The sequence below is a fragment of the Cebidichthys violaceus genome, unplaced genomic scaffold (assembly GCF_023349555.1).
Source record: "Cebidichthys violaceus isolate CVI_PGR_0920_01 unplaced genomic scaffold, fCebVio1.0.p SCAF_29, whole genome shotgun sequence".
Taxonomy (NCBI): domain Eukaryota; kingdom Metazoa; phylum Chordata; class Actinopteri; order Perciformes; family Stichaeidae; genus Cebidichthys; species Cebidichthys violaceus.
In genome coordinates this window covers 556863-569841 of record NW_027176472.1, presented here as the reverse complement: position 1 = coordinate 569841, position 12979 = coordinate 556863, and the positions used below count along the sequence as shown (strand labels likewise).

Here is a 12979-nt window from a genome sequence, read left to right as displayed (position 1 = left end):
ACAGTCGGTGTATTAATGTGGATGATGAAAGCAGCCTGTGACTCCCATTCATCTCCGGAGGCCGTCCCACAGGTGCCTCATTAAAATGGAGCTAATGGCTTCGGGGCTCTTCAGCCGTTCAGCTTGTGGTGCGAATGAAGCCGGGCAACGATGTCGAGTGGTTCGTTTTTTTGAAGTGCCAGATCAGTCTTACGTCTACATTTTTTTTTCTGACGTCTTTGTCAGGAAAAAAAAGTGTGTGTGTGTGCGTGTGCGTGCGTGCGTGCGTGCGTGCGTGCGTGCGTGCGTGCGTGCATCTGCAGCAAGTGGAGGATGACGTCATCGATTATGGCAAAGATCTCCAGCACCGACATTGTTCGGCCAGCAGAGGGAGCCACGTCACGTCTGTAGAGCCTCAACAGCAGCACAAAGGCTGTGATGTGATGTGATGTGATGTGATGTGATGTGACTGTAGTAAAAAATGAATTTGTTCATCTTGAGGATTTCATGAACAATCCATGTTTCCACACGCTGTTATTGGCTCGATTGTCAGTCACGGTGGCTCTGGAATGTGTTGTCAACACATTTAGGCAACAATGTGCTCAGACTTCTCCTGAAGAGATTGTATCATTTTCAGTTTCTATTTTTCAATTCATCCGTCATTTTGAAGAATTTACGTTCATTCAGTTGCTTTTGTGTAGCTTTTGAAGGACAAAATAACACAATCTCAATGTTGCTGTTGCTGTGCAGCATCACCTGGTCCTACCGACTTATGTTATATATATTGTAGAATTATGACAAAATCCTTTTTATTCATATTTTTTCTTATATTTCTTCATCAGAGCAACTGTTCCCCCTCGGCGATCAATTTAGTAATTTTATTCTTTTGGCAAACCTTTAACTGATCATTGCCGTGTTTCTGATTATTACTGTTATTCTATCAGTTTACTTCCCTTTAACAGTTTCATCACAAAAGTACACATTAAACCCCCGACATATTCGGACGCCGCTTTCCTGCTTGCGGCTCCGCAGACGGACGCCGGCGCTCTTCACCACAGGTGTAGCTAATGCCGTTGACGAGGGCTCCGCTGTGACGCCGCACCTTTTGACACGGCAGACATTTTTGGTTCGTCGCGGCGGGAAAAGCGCAGGCGGAACAAATGTCATTCACGACGGCTCGGCTCCATCAGGTGTCTCTGGGTGAAGCCAGGACGATGGCTCATTTCCATCAGTATAAAATGATAACAAAAGGATGATATGTGTACACACTAACTGTATACTGAGACCATTATTATGGAATAGGGATTTGGGTCCTAATTACTTTTCCTAATCCATATTTTTATACTCCCAAAAAAAAAAAAAGGATCATATGACTATGAGTATCGTGAAAGGGGTTCAGTTCCCCACAGCTCTACGGAGCATCTCAGCGTCTCACGGTGCATTGATTTCGGATTTTAAGGCCTTTAAAGCGCCTCTGATGGATCATTTTTTAACAAAAAACAAAGGCAAAACAATGTGACGATGTGAAGGGGGTCGCTCACAGCTTTGACCCTACAGAGAATTATCTCCTGAATCTGCAGCTCTCCCCGGCTTAACCGTTTGGGGTTGCTTTCCTCTCATGGCCTCGTATTCGGTTGCAGCAGGCAGCGGTTTACAGAGAGAAAGCGCAACACGGTGAGCGACCAGCTGGTGGACTTAGTGGAGCGAGCATTTAGCAGCTAAGAGGCTAACAGCAAGGACACAACTGAACTTGAACATTTGTCGAGTGACCGGGGATTTCAAGTGAAACTCGTGCTGATGCTGCTGTGAATAAGCCTTCTGTGTGGCCGCCTTATTAGTAATACCTGATGTGTATTTCTAATATGCTGATTGCAGCAATACTTCTGTGCATCATCGCCTGTTGCATTTCTTTCGTGTAGCCGGACTTTGTTGATATAAGGAAGTTAATAAAGACGATTATTCTCTCTCCTTCAGAACTTCGGAGCCGTCAGCCCGCGGGAGGCTCCTGCTGCCCTAAAAGAAAATGGCTCCCCTGTAAGTATCTTTACAGAGGAAATACATCAGTGTGACAGTGTGTGTGTGTGTGTGTGTGTGTGTGTGTGTGTGTGTGTGTGTGTGTGTGTCTGTGTGTGTGTGTGTGTGTGTGTGTGGCAGCAGAGTAAGAAACTTCAGCGGTTGAACTCTCGCTGTCTCCTTTTTGAAACCTTCACTTCTTATCTCCTGAATACGTGTCAAAATATTGTTAGAAAAGAACATTCGTGTGTGTGTGTGTGTGTGTGTGTGTGTGTGTGTGTGTGTGTGTGTGTGTGTGTGTGTGTGTGTGTGTGTGTGTGTGTGAGCCAAACGTTCACAGGATTTGGATGCCCCAACACCTTTTTTTTTCTCTCATATTTTTTTGAAGAGGAAAGCGTTACAAACTGCAGGTGTGGCGCCTCGAAGCTTTCCTGGTGGGGATGTTGACCTCTCAGATTAGCCATGTAGCCGCTATGAGCAGATCCCCGTTCTGTTTGTCACGCTCACGCCAAAGGAACAAGCTAAAGCCACCGAACTTGACACACGCCTGCTCTGGCTTCACACTAACACGCACACCAAGTTTCAGCAGAATAGCAGCACGTGACCCAGCGCTAGGCAGAGGAGGCGCTACGCACTCCACTGACCTACAGGTGGAGGTAATGCGCCTACAGAAGCCAAGGGAACGGGACGAGTGCAGAGAACGCCGGAGAACATGGAAGTAAACAATGCGGAAGTTAATGAAAACACTTGGGAGTTGCAAATGTTTCACGAGGAAGCGAAAGCATTCAACACGCGCGTTAGAGCCGAAGCATCCGCTCCACAGGGCACCTTTAACGATGTAACCGTTCACCAGCTAGTAAAAGGCCTGATAAAAAAAAATAAAAAAAAGTAATTATAGGAAATGTAGTTTGGAATTTGACCCCACGCTGGGGAGTAAAAGTCTGGATAGCTCTGGCTTTGAAGCTTCAGTTCGGCTTGTTTAAGATAAAAAAAAAATAAAATGTGCTTCTTGTGAGCGTCCCAGATTCATGGAGGTTCACTAGCGAATCATTGGAGCAGCTCTTAAACGGAGGGATGCTCTTATCTCCCTGATGTTTGACCCATTCGTAGTGAACAGGAAGTGAGGAAGTGTCTGATACACATCAGTGTGTGTGTGTGTGTGTGTGTGTGTGTGTGTGTGTGTGTGTGTGTGTGTGTGTGTGTGTGTGTGTGTGTGTGTGTGTGTGTGTGTCTCCGTCCCTCCATGCGCGTATGACTCTCCTGTTATCGAATGTGTGCTGTAGGTGAAAGCTGGATCCCAGGGGAGGGAGTCTGTTGTTGTGTCCCCGCTGACCATCACCGCTGAGAGCGTCACCTCAGCAACCACAACTCAAGTTACCAAGGTAACACCTCATCTGTTCCCATGGTTACAGTTTAACGACCGGAGCTCGGAGTCAGCCCACCACATCTGTGTCTTTTGGCACACACTTGAATATGTTTCGCCCCTCGTTGTCGATAACGTTGGAGTGGATGACCTGAATCTGATGGATGTAAATCATTGTATTTATTTATTGGGGTATGAATGATAAGGGGAAGAATATATAATATAATATATATATAAGATTGAGTTGACACAATATAATGTAAAAGGCTTTACATTAATACAACAATAACTCTACTGAGAAAATTATCTGATACACAAAAAAATACTGGAAATACTGCAAAAAAATACTGGAAATACACACAAAAAAATACTGGAAATACACACAAAAAATACTGGAAATACACACAAAAAAATACCGGAAATACACACAAAAAAATACTGGAAATACACACAAAAAATACTGGAAATAGACATAAAAAAATATTGGAAATACTACAAAAAATACTGGAAATACTACAAAAAATACTGGAAATACTACAAAAAATACTGGAAATAGACATAAAAAAATACTGAAAATACTACAAAAAAATACTGGAAATACTATCTTTGATTACTTATTTTGTCTTCCATGAACTGACATTTTGAATTGTTGGGAATGAGTCATTAAATTTCTTTTTTTTTTTCTGTATGGGTTCTGCAGACCGTGAAAGGCGGCTACTCAGAGACCAGGATCGAGAAAAGGATTATAATCACAGGAGACGACGACGTGGACCAACATCAGGTGAGAAGGAGAATAACCGAAATACTGCAACAACAACAACACGCTCCGTATGTTCAATGAGTCATGAGGCACTGGGGGGGGGGAGCTCACATGTGAGGGTCGTGACCCAGTGCGTTGATGTCTCGTGTCCCTCCAGGCCCTCGCCATGGCCATCCAAGAGGCCAAGCAGCAGCACCCCGACATGCTGGTGACAAAAGCAGTGGTGATCAGGGAAACGGAGTCTCCCACCGAGGAGCTGCAGCAACAGCAAGCAGAGGTGCGTGACTCCTACAGTGTTGACTGTCGTCCGGCCGTGTGATCACGGTTACAAGTGTGATTGGATCGGTTATTGAGCGGGTGTAGCGGGCACATAAAATATGTCATAGCGTAGTTCACATTTTTCGTCCATGCGCTGTGGTGACTGATCTTGTGTTGCCGTTTGTCTCGTTTGCAGTCCTGATCGGCCATGGTGGCTCCTGAGACGGGGAAGGGGTGGGGGGGGGGGGGGGGGGGCAGGAGAGCATCCTCCAGCTGTGCGTCTCCTGGCCTGCTCCCCTCCCCCCCCCACCAGCAGTAAGCCACCACCACCACCACCCAGATCCGAGGACTCTCTACCCCGCCTGTGGACCCACCGAAGCGACAACGGACTGCGCTCCATGAAGCAGTATACCTCCGCTCCCATCCGTTCAGACAAAACCGAACTGTGACTCGGCCTCTGACCCAAACCGGCCCCTCGTCCCGGCCCGACCCGGCCCTCCTCCTCCTCCTCCTCCTCCTCCGCCTCATTACGGAACAGGAAAGCGTCTTCTACCGGACGATTTGTGGAGTAGTCACAGCTATTTGAATTCACCCTCTCACGGAGTCATTTGTCTGAAACTTGCATATTATTCAATCTAATACATTTTGATTCCTTTTGAACCATGAGCGTCATTCCAATCGATGGGTTTCCAACCCCGAACTCCCCCAACACCCTTCCTTCACAAATGACTACCTTGAATTGATAAAAATGAATGAGGTATTAGAGCGGGGGGGGGGAGGATCAGCGGCGAGGGGGGCGGCCTTTCGCTCGATTGTTGCCTCCTCCCGACTGCTGCGACACCTTCAGTATAATCAACAGCTGTCTTATTAGCTTTTTACATTTTTATCTATAGAGGATCTAATTTATGTCCAGTGTTTGCTTGTTTATGAAACATGTATAATATCAGATAATCTGCATGATTCAATAAAAAAAAAAATTATTATTACAAAAAAAGAAAATAGCAGAGGGAATGAAAAAAATAAATCAATAAATACACAAACATGTCCACATTTGAAATCCATACATTGCTCCGACATGATGGGACTGAGCACCTGGAGAGACACCGTATATATAGATCGCTGGGGCCGGTGCGTAGTGGACAACGTGAGCGACGTGGACGGAGTCCCCTGAGGAGGGACAGTTGTGGGGACACTTCAGCGGACAGCTGGAACTCTGCTTTGGCACCGGTCTCGTCCCGGTTACCGTTCACCGTTACCGTTTTTATTTCGACGTCAACTCGCCTTCCACGTTAAGAAATGCTGGTCACGCGCGTTTCGGGCACAGTCATAGGATTTTTAGAGATATTTTAATATAAATAATGTTTTATCTAATACGTTCCGGAAATGTGCTGATGTGGTTTTTTTTCATTTTGGTTTTACTGACTTCCATCATGAAACGGAGATTTTTTTGCACGTTATTCTTGCGCTTTTGGACGTTTCAGGCTTCATGTGTGGAACACGCTGGAACCTCTCGCTGAGAGAGCTTTATTATTATTATTATTATTATTATTATTATTAAAAAAAAAAAAAAGATTTTGTTGAGCCTGGGAGATCTTACAAAGTTAATCAAAGAGATCTCACCCAAAAGAGCAATGCAGTGATTTGGGGGACAAACCTTTTCAGTCGTTTTTTTTTTTTCATTAATGCCTGTAATATCATGTTCGTTCATCATTTGAAATATTTTTGTGCTATGAAAATATTGATGATAGCGGCTTTCAACGGCAACTTAAAAAAAAAAAAAAAAAAAAAAAGCTTCTAAAAGTTTGTATGTGCATGTTCACAAACACCGCCTGAAATGTTTCAAACCACAAGGCTAACATGGGTACTTTATTACGTTTCCTTTATGTTGGATTAGCTCTTTTAAGTTATGGTGTATGAGTTTCTAATTGTATTTATAGGAGTGGTGAATGTGAGGCCTGTGCTCCCCCCCTCCCCCCCACACACCCCTCCCTGACAGACAAAGCCGAGACTCGTGGTGGGACGTACACCGAGCGCCCTCCGTCCACGTGACCCCGGGTCGGCTGTCATATATCCTGGATGACCTTTAATAATATACTATGCATCACTTAATCACCCCCCCCCCCCCCCGTGATGGAGCCTGGACCCATGTTAGCCGTCATTGTTAACTTTGTGCTTCTGTCAACCCGAAAGCGGTGAAGCGCACTAACTGCTCGTGAAAAAAACAAAAAGAAGAAAAAAAGAAGAATTTGCAATAAGCAGCCATTGCTCGTGTCCTCTGTCCTCTAAAGGGAGAAAACTGTGAACTCTCATGTGTGTGACCCAAGCGTAACCAAAAGCTACAGCACAGAGTTAGCGGGATTCAAAAGGAAGCTTTGTGACCATGGCTTTGTGGCCCTCATCCCCTCATCCTCTCATCCCCTCATCCTCTCATCCCCTCATCCTCTCATCCCCTCATCCTCTCATCCTCTCATCCCCTCATCCCCTCATCCTCTCATCCTCTCATCCCCTCATCCCCTCATCCTCTCACTTGAATCTGTCGACCCCTGCTGTTGATGTGTCTGAGGAAATGAGATTCCCAAACTTGATTATTTGCATTTTTGTATTTATTTTTTTTTGCTGTTTTTCGTTTTATTCCTTCTTTTTTTTTATTGTCATATGACACTGGACTGTTGTGAAGGCACTCGCTTGCATTGACAGCAGCACATACGTACATATACTGTAAACTTGTTGAGAGAAAGAAAAAAAAAAGAAAAAAAACAACCCTGTCTGTGCTGTAGTACTGGACACACTACTGATGGAAGACGGACGACTGTAGGCATCAGGAGAGACGCTGTGGGTGAGGTGGTGCGTTGAAGGATGGAGGGCCTCTCTCTATATATATATATATATATATATATATATATATATATATATATATATATATATATATATATATATATATATATATATATATATATATATACACACACACTTCTGTGTAGTACCCTGTGAGTGTAGGAATTGACAGGAGCAGGGATGTGTCGTTAGGCTCAAGAGGTGAGGCGGTAAACGGTGTCGTCAGGTGAAGCAGTGCAATAGAAGTGTCTCATGAATGGATGCCTTATGTTTGGACTCGTGGTTATGAGAGCTGCAGCCACAGTGACATCAGAGCTCCGCCCTGAAAAGCGCCGTTAACGACCCTCTCCCCCTCAGGGAGAAGAGGAGCTGGTCTTAAAACAAAAAAAAACAAAAAGGTGAATTATTGTCTTGTAAAGAATGTGACTTTAAGCGTAGAAGTCTCTTTGAGTTTTGGACCGTTTTGACATTTATTGGCCCCATTAAATGTGGAAAACCAGATGAGTTCAGATTATGAATATGAGGTGGTTTTTGTTTTAATTTTTTATTTTTTGTCCTGAAGAGCATCAAGCTGCGCTGCTGTTTAGCCTCCACCTTCAATTCTCCACTGCCTTTCTGCTCTACAATCCCCCTCGTTCTTGGTGGTGTGTATTTGCTGTATTTGCATTCAGTCTAAATGGAAAACATACATGCATAAATAAATGTCTCAGTATGATTCAAACACCGTCTCTGATTCCACAAAAGAGGGGAGAGGGATTGTTGCTGTGTTCCTTGTTCACGTCGTCACATCAGTAATTCATCGTGTGTAATAAATAGTTTCTTGTCATGTGAGAGGAATGGAGGCTAGTGTTCTTGTGGTGAATCAGAAGGGAAACGTCCTTGCTCTGCGCTGCCATCTCGTGGCTTAAATCGGCACATTGAAGTTGAGTGCAGAGTTCTAGAAGTTATGTATGTGCTGTTACTGCCATCTAGTGTATTTTCTGCTTCACTTCACTCCACATATAAATGGACTTACCAGCATTTCTGTATTATACGACACAAAGTATACAGAAGATTCACCTCTTTTGTCCACGTCTCCTTAATTAAAAGAGGATGTCACCGTTTTTTTAACACCGAGATCAGTTTACCGGTCAGGAGTATTACCACGTCAGTGACGACAGCTGTATAATGTTATGTGTGGAATCAAAAGAGGGTCAAGAGTAAACGTTTAGTTTGATTGCTTTCAAATGTGAGCAAGTGTATGTAAATGCATTTTTTTACCCTATGTTGACGGCCCCTCCTAGATAGCCATTGTGGTGCTCTGATTAACATCTCCTTTGACTATCCAATCAGTATGGAAGCCCATTTAGTCCAGCAAAAAAAAAAAAAGTCACTAAAAATAAAAATAAAAGAATCCACCAAAACAATAAAAGAATTCAGTTTTCTGAAAAGAAAAATAATTCTTTTTTTTTATTTTTATTTTTATTTTTAGTGACTTTTTTTTTTTTAAATATTAAACATGACAGTAGTGCAACTTAGAATGTAAGCATGATGTAGCATTTCAAAATTAAAGCCTTTCAAAATCACATGCATGAGCTAACTTCAAATCACATTCATGAAACAATTTGTTTAATTTCAGATGGGATTTCAGAGGAGATGGTGCATAGTTACATCATCATTCACCTCAGGTTGATAGCAGACCATCTCAAGGTGTCACTCGGAGAGCATCAAGATATTCTGATGTAGCATTTCAAAATTAAAGCCCTTCAAAATCGCATGCATGAGCTAACTTCAAAAACTTGAAAAAAAGTCATAGTTTAGTTTGTTGGAATATGTCAAAACACGGAATAGCATAGTATGTGGTAAAAAAAAGTCATAACAAACTCACAGTAGAATAACAAAAAAAGACATTATAGTATTGTATGTCAAAAAAAATGGACATCTATTTTATTACTGTAAGTTAGAATAGGTCATAAAATTGCATAGCACAGTTCGTCAATTAAAAAAATATTATACCATGTAAAAAAGTGATAAAAAAGTCAGTATTATATGTTGAATAAAAGCCATAAAACGTATAGGAAGGAAAAGATCATTACACAAAATTAAATAATAAAAAGGAAATTTTGTAGCATGTTAAAAACATTCCTAAAAAGTCATGGTATACAATGTAAAAAAGTCATAACAAAGTCTAAGAGCCTAACGTTTACAGATAATGAAATAATAATGTAAATCAAAATAAAACAAAAAGATATAAGATAGTATGCTGAAAAGAGTTATTAAAAAGTAATTGGACTTGGGAATAGGTTATTAAAAAAGCTCTAGAATAGTTTTTTGAAAAAGACTTAGTATTATATTTGGGGGGAAAAAAATCATAAACAGTCATATTTTATTACGTTGAATCAAGTCAATGAAAAGCCATAAATAGTATGCTGAAAAAAATGAAAACAAGTCATGGTATAATATGTTAAAAGAAAACATATAGTATGCCATAAAAATGCCATAAAAAAGCCATAGTATGCCGGATTAGCTCATGAAACGACATGGTATGTGGAAATTACAGTACATCAAAATAAGATTCATAAAAAAAATTGTATTCAACGTCGAAAAATATCATGGTATAGTTTGTCAAAAAATAAGTACAAAGTAGTACAATAGTATGTCAAAAAAAGTGATGAAAAAGTAATCAGATAATATGTCGAACTATGTAAAGATTATTTTATAACTCTTAAGACATACTATACATGGCAGGACATTCAGCTTTTTTTTGACACACTATACCATTACGTTGTCATGGCCTTTCATGGCTTACTGTGTTATGATATTTTAAAGACTCATATGGCTTACTATATCATTTTTTATTCAATTCTATTATATTTGTATTGAATATCAAACTGATGATATTTTTAAAGACATTTTCAATGCCTACTTTAGGTATATTACATTTTTTTAAATAACAACATACTATAATCATGATTATTTTTTTCATGGAATACAAAACGTTGCATTTTTTTTGCATCTTTGCACCAAATGAGCCAAAGGCAGCCATGTGGTTGCCGTGATGACGTTTAGTCTCGCTTTGACCCTGGTAAACGCGTAGAAGCTTTAAAATGTACAGGGGGTATTTACCGACGCACAAAACTTTTAAATCTGTCAAGCTTGTGTTAACTACAGACCTTATTTCAGCCATCTAACCAAAAACCCATAAAAAAACAAAAAAAAAAAACCTATTGACTTTGAGAGAGAGGGAAGCGAAAGCGCACAAAAAATCGCTGACTCATTTCTGGGTTTAAGGATTCATTTATCCTGCAGCACTTTATGGGCCCATAGATGCGAAAGACGGTTGGAAGATCCGGGGAATTTTATCACTCGCATGTCGAGCCATTTTGTCTTCACTGAGCATTTAGGAATGAACCCAATGAATGAATCCAAAATCGTAGGTTTGATTTGTACTTATAGGATTGTTTTTTTATGTGTGAACTTGAGATTTACACATGCAATCAAATGACGTGGGACCTTCTTTTTCCACCCACAAACATAAAGATGTGAAACTGCAAACCTTTTTTTTTTTTGTAGCCTTTGTGCAAATCTTCTGCATGCACTCACACGTTGCAGTTTTTTTTTGTGAACAAATCTTCATTTGTTCACAAACTGTCACGCACAGCTACAGATCTCCTTTCAGAATCAAAAATGAAAACTCTTTTTTTTTTTTAACATTCAAATCTTTGAATTAATTTGTTCAGGATGTTTTTACACATTTGAATGTATTCAGACAAAAATGTTTGCACACCTTCAGATACGGTGATTCACAATCCTTTTGTCCCTATTTTGATTCTAGTTCTGAGGCTCTGGGGGAGCTTTGTCAAGTCTTACAAAACAATCCCCGGTGATGTCCTGGTGACGTCATATAAGAGGTCATGCCGGGCTGGCTGGGTTTTGAGGCCGCACGTTTCTAACAGAATGCCTGTGGGATGTGTAGTTTGAAAGCTGAGGCCATTTACAATGCATGAAGGGGCTGATCAGGCGGCAACGTCTGGTTGTGAAATGTAAGGCCAATGCTGAAGTGCTTTGAACTCGCAATCTTTCTACTCTTCTTTCTGCGACTCCTCTGGTTCAAAAAGAAGTCTGGTTGTATAGAAGTCCAGTCTAAAATGACTCTACTTCTCTCTTGATTTATTCCCTCAGTAAACATTGTAATCATGAGTTTATGGTCTCAATCTCTAGTTTCAAGTATTCTTCAACACAGCATGATGTTCATTTAGTACATTATGGAACATTTAGACACATAGACCTTACCAAGGCATCGTCCGTGTTTTCATCTTAGAAATTTAACCCTTTCACAGTGTGTTCTGAGATCATCTAAGTTCATTGTTACCTTTTGGTTGCCTAAAAATGTCTCATTCAACGTTTGGTTGTAGCTCCACCCTCCTGTGTCTGGTTACAAAAAAAGACAAGATGTAATGGTGACCAAAATGGGTCTTAGAAAAAGAAAGCAACATGTTGCATTATGGGAAGTATAGGATCCAGATTATGGGAAGTATAGGATCCAGTGTTATTGGAACTTGACCCATACTAGGGACTAAAAGTTGGAATTTGTGGTCCTTTGAGCAGAACCATTCTGAATCACTGGAGTGATCACCTTATTCCGAACAAAAGGCGAGCACAGAAGAAGACTATTCCTATATGTCAGTCCTCAAATGTATTGACGGATAGAACCACAGAGCTTGACATTGTTCTATAAATCAATAATCTTTATTAACACAGTATAAACAACAAACAGCAACAGAGGAAACCCTCATGTAGAGCGTATACGGACGGGAGACCCAGTACATCTCAGAGGGGCTGACTGAGACAGAAGCAAAGACACGGGGCTGATCATGGTTCAGATTCCATGGTACACACACAGTATACACAAACCTTTCAGATGCATTAACCTCGCCAAAGCCATTCAGTCCATTTTGCAGATTGACAGGAGAGAGAGAGAGAGAGAGAGAGAGGACAAAAAGTACAGTCATGCTGAGCAACAGTTAGCTACAGTATGAAACAGACTTATTACATAAAAACCAAGTAAATCATCTCTTTAGAAAGGTTCTTTTATATAAATGATTTGAAGTGTACAAAACAGTATATTACACATTTCTCGATGCATGATTCTGAGCAAGACCCAGTAGCCTACAGCACACTTCCCTTCAAAGTACAAACTACTTAACTGGATTACAAGCTACATACAGACTGCACTGCACCTCTGTAGCACAGCAGTCCCACATGGCGTCAGGAGACGATGGGAAAAGGAAAAAGAAGATCAGCAGCATTGTCTTTTAATAAGAATACACACCTATAAAAAAATGCACCAGGCCTCATATATTGCCAATATCCCATGCGAAATAGCAGAACGCCATTCAAACTAACCTTGGTATCCTCAGCATCGCACAAAGGACCCCCCCCCCCCCCTCCTACCTGATCCCAATCACATACAGCATCTTTCTACACAGCAGCATGTAAACATCACCGCGGCTGCTTCGTCGTTCTATGCTTCTAATGTTTTTGATATACATATGATAAGTTAAGGCTCTTTTAAGGACCTGAGGATTTTGAACATATGATGAGGCACACAGAAGGCAAAGAATAGCTCTAGACACAGGGCTAACTGAAAAAGGACGAGGGAGCGCGAGACAGCCACGAGGGTCCGGTCAGCGGTGCAGTACAATGGCCAAGGTAGAAGAACCCAGGGGAGCCGCTCTCCAGAACAGCATGGCTGCTATTTCTGGGAACAAGGTCAGGAGCTATGGTTTGGA

At 41.4% G+C, this 12979-nt stretch overlaps 1 protein-coding gene across 2 annotated transcripts in view; it reads left to right on the top strand.

Annotated features, from left to right (window-relative positions):
* Window positions 1-6644, top strand: part of LOC137880565 (band 4.1-like protein 3) — a 104828-nt gene extending 98184 nt beyond the window's left edge. For both annotated transcript variants that reach the window (XM_068721977.1, XM_068721976.1), the window contains exons 21-25: window positions 1954-2013; window positions 3276-3374; window positions 4056-4136; window positions 4273-4392; window positions 4570-6644. In XM_068721977.1, coding sequence (XP_068578078.1) covers window positions 1954-2013; window positions 3276-3374; window positions 4056-4136; window positions 4273-4392; window positions 4570-4575 — 366 coding nt within the window. In that variant the 3' untranslated portion in view covers window positions 4576-6644. The remainder of the gene's footprint in view (window positions 1-1953; window positions 2014-3275; window positions 3375-4055; window positions 4137-4272; window positions 4393-4569) is intronic.
* Window positions 6645-12979: the final 6335 nt, after the last annotated feature.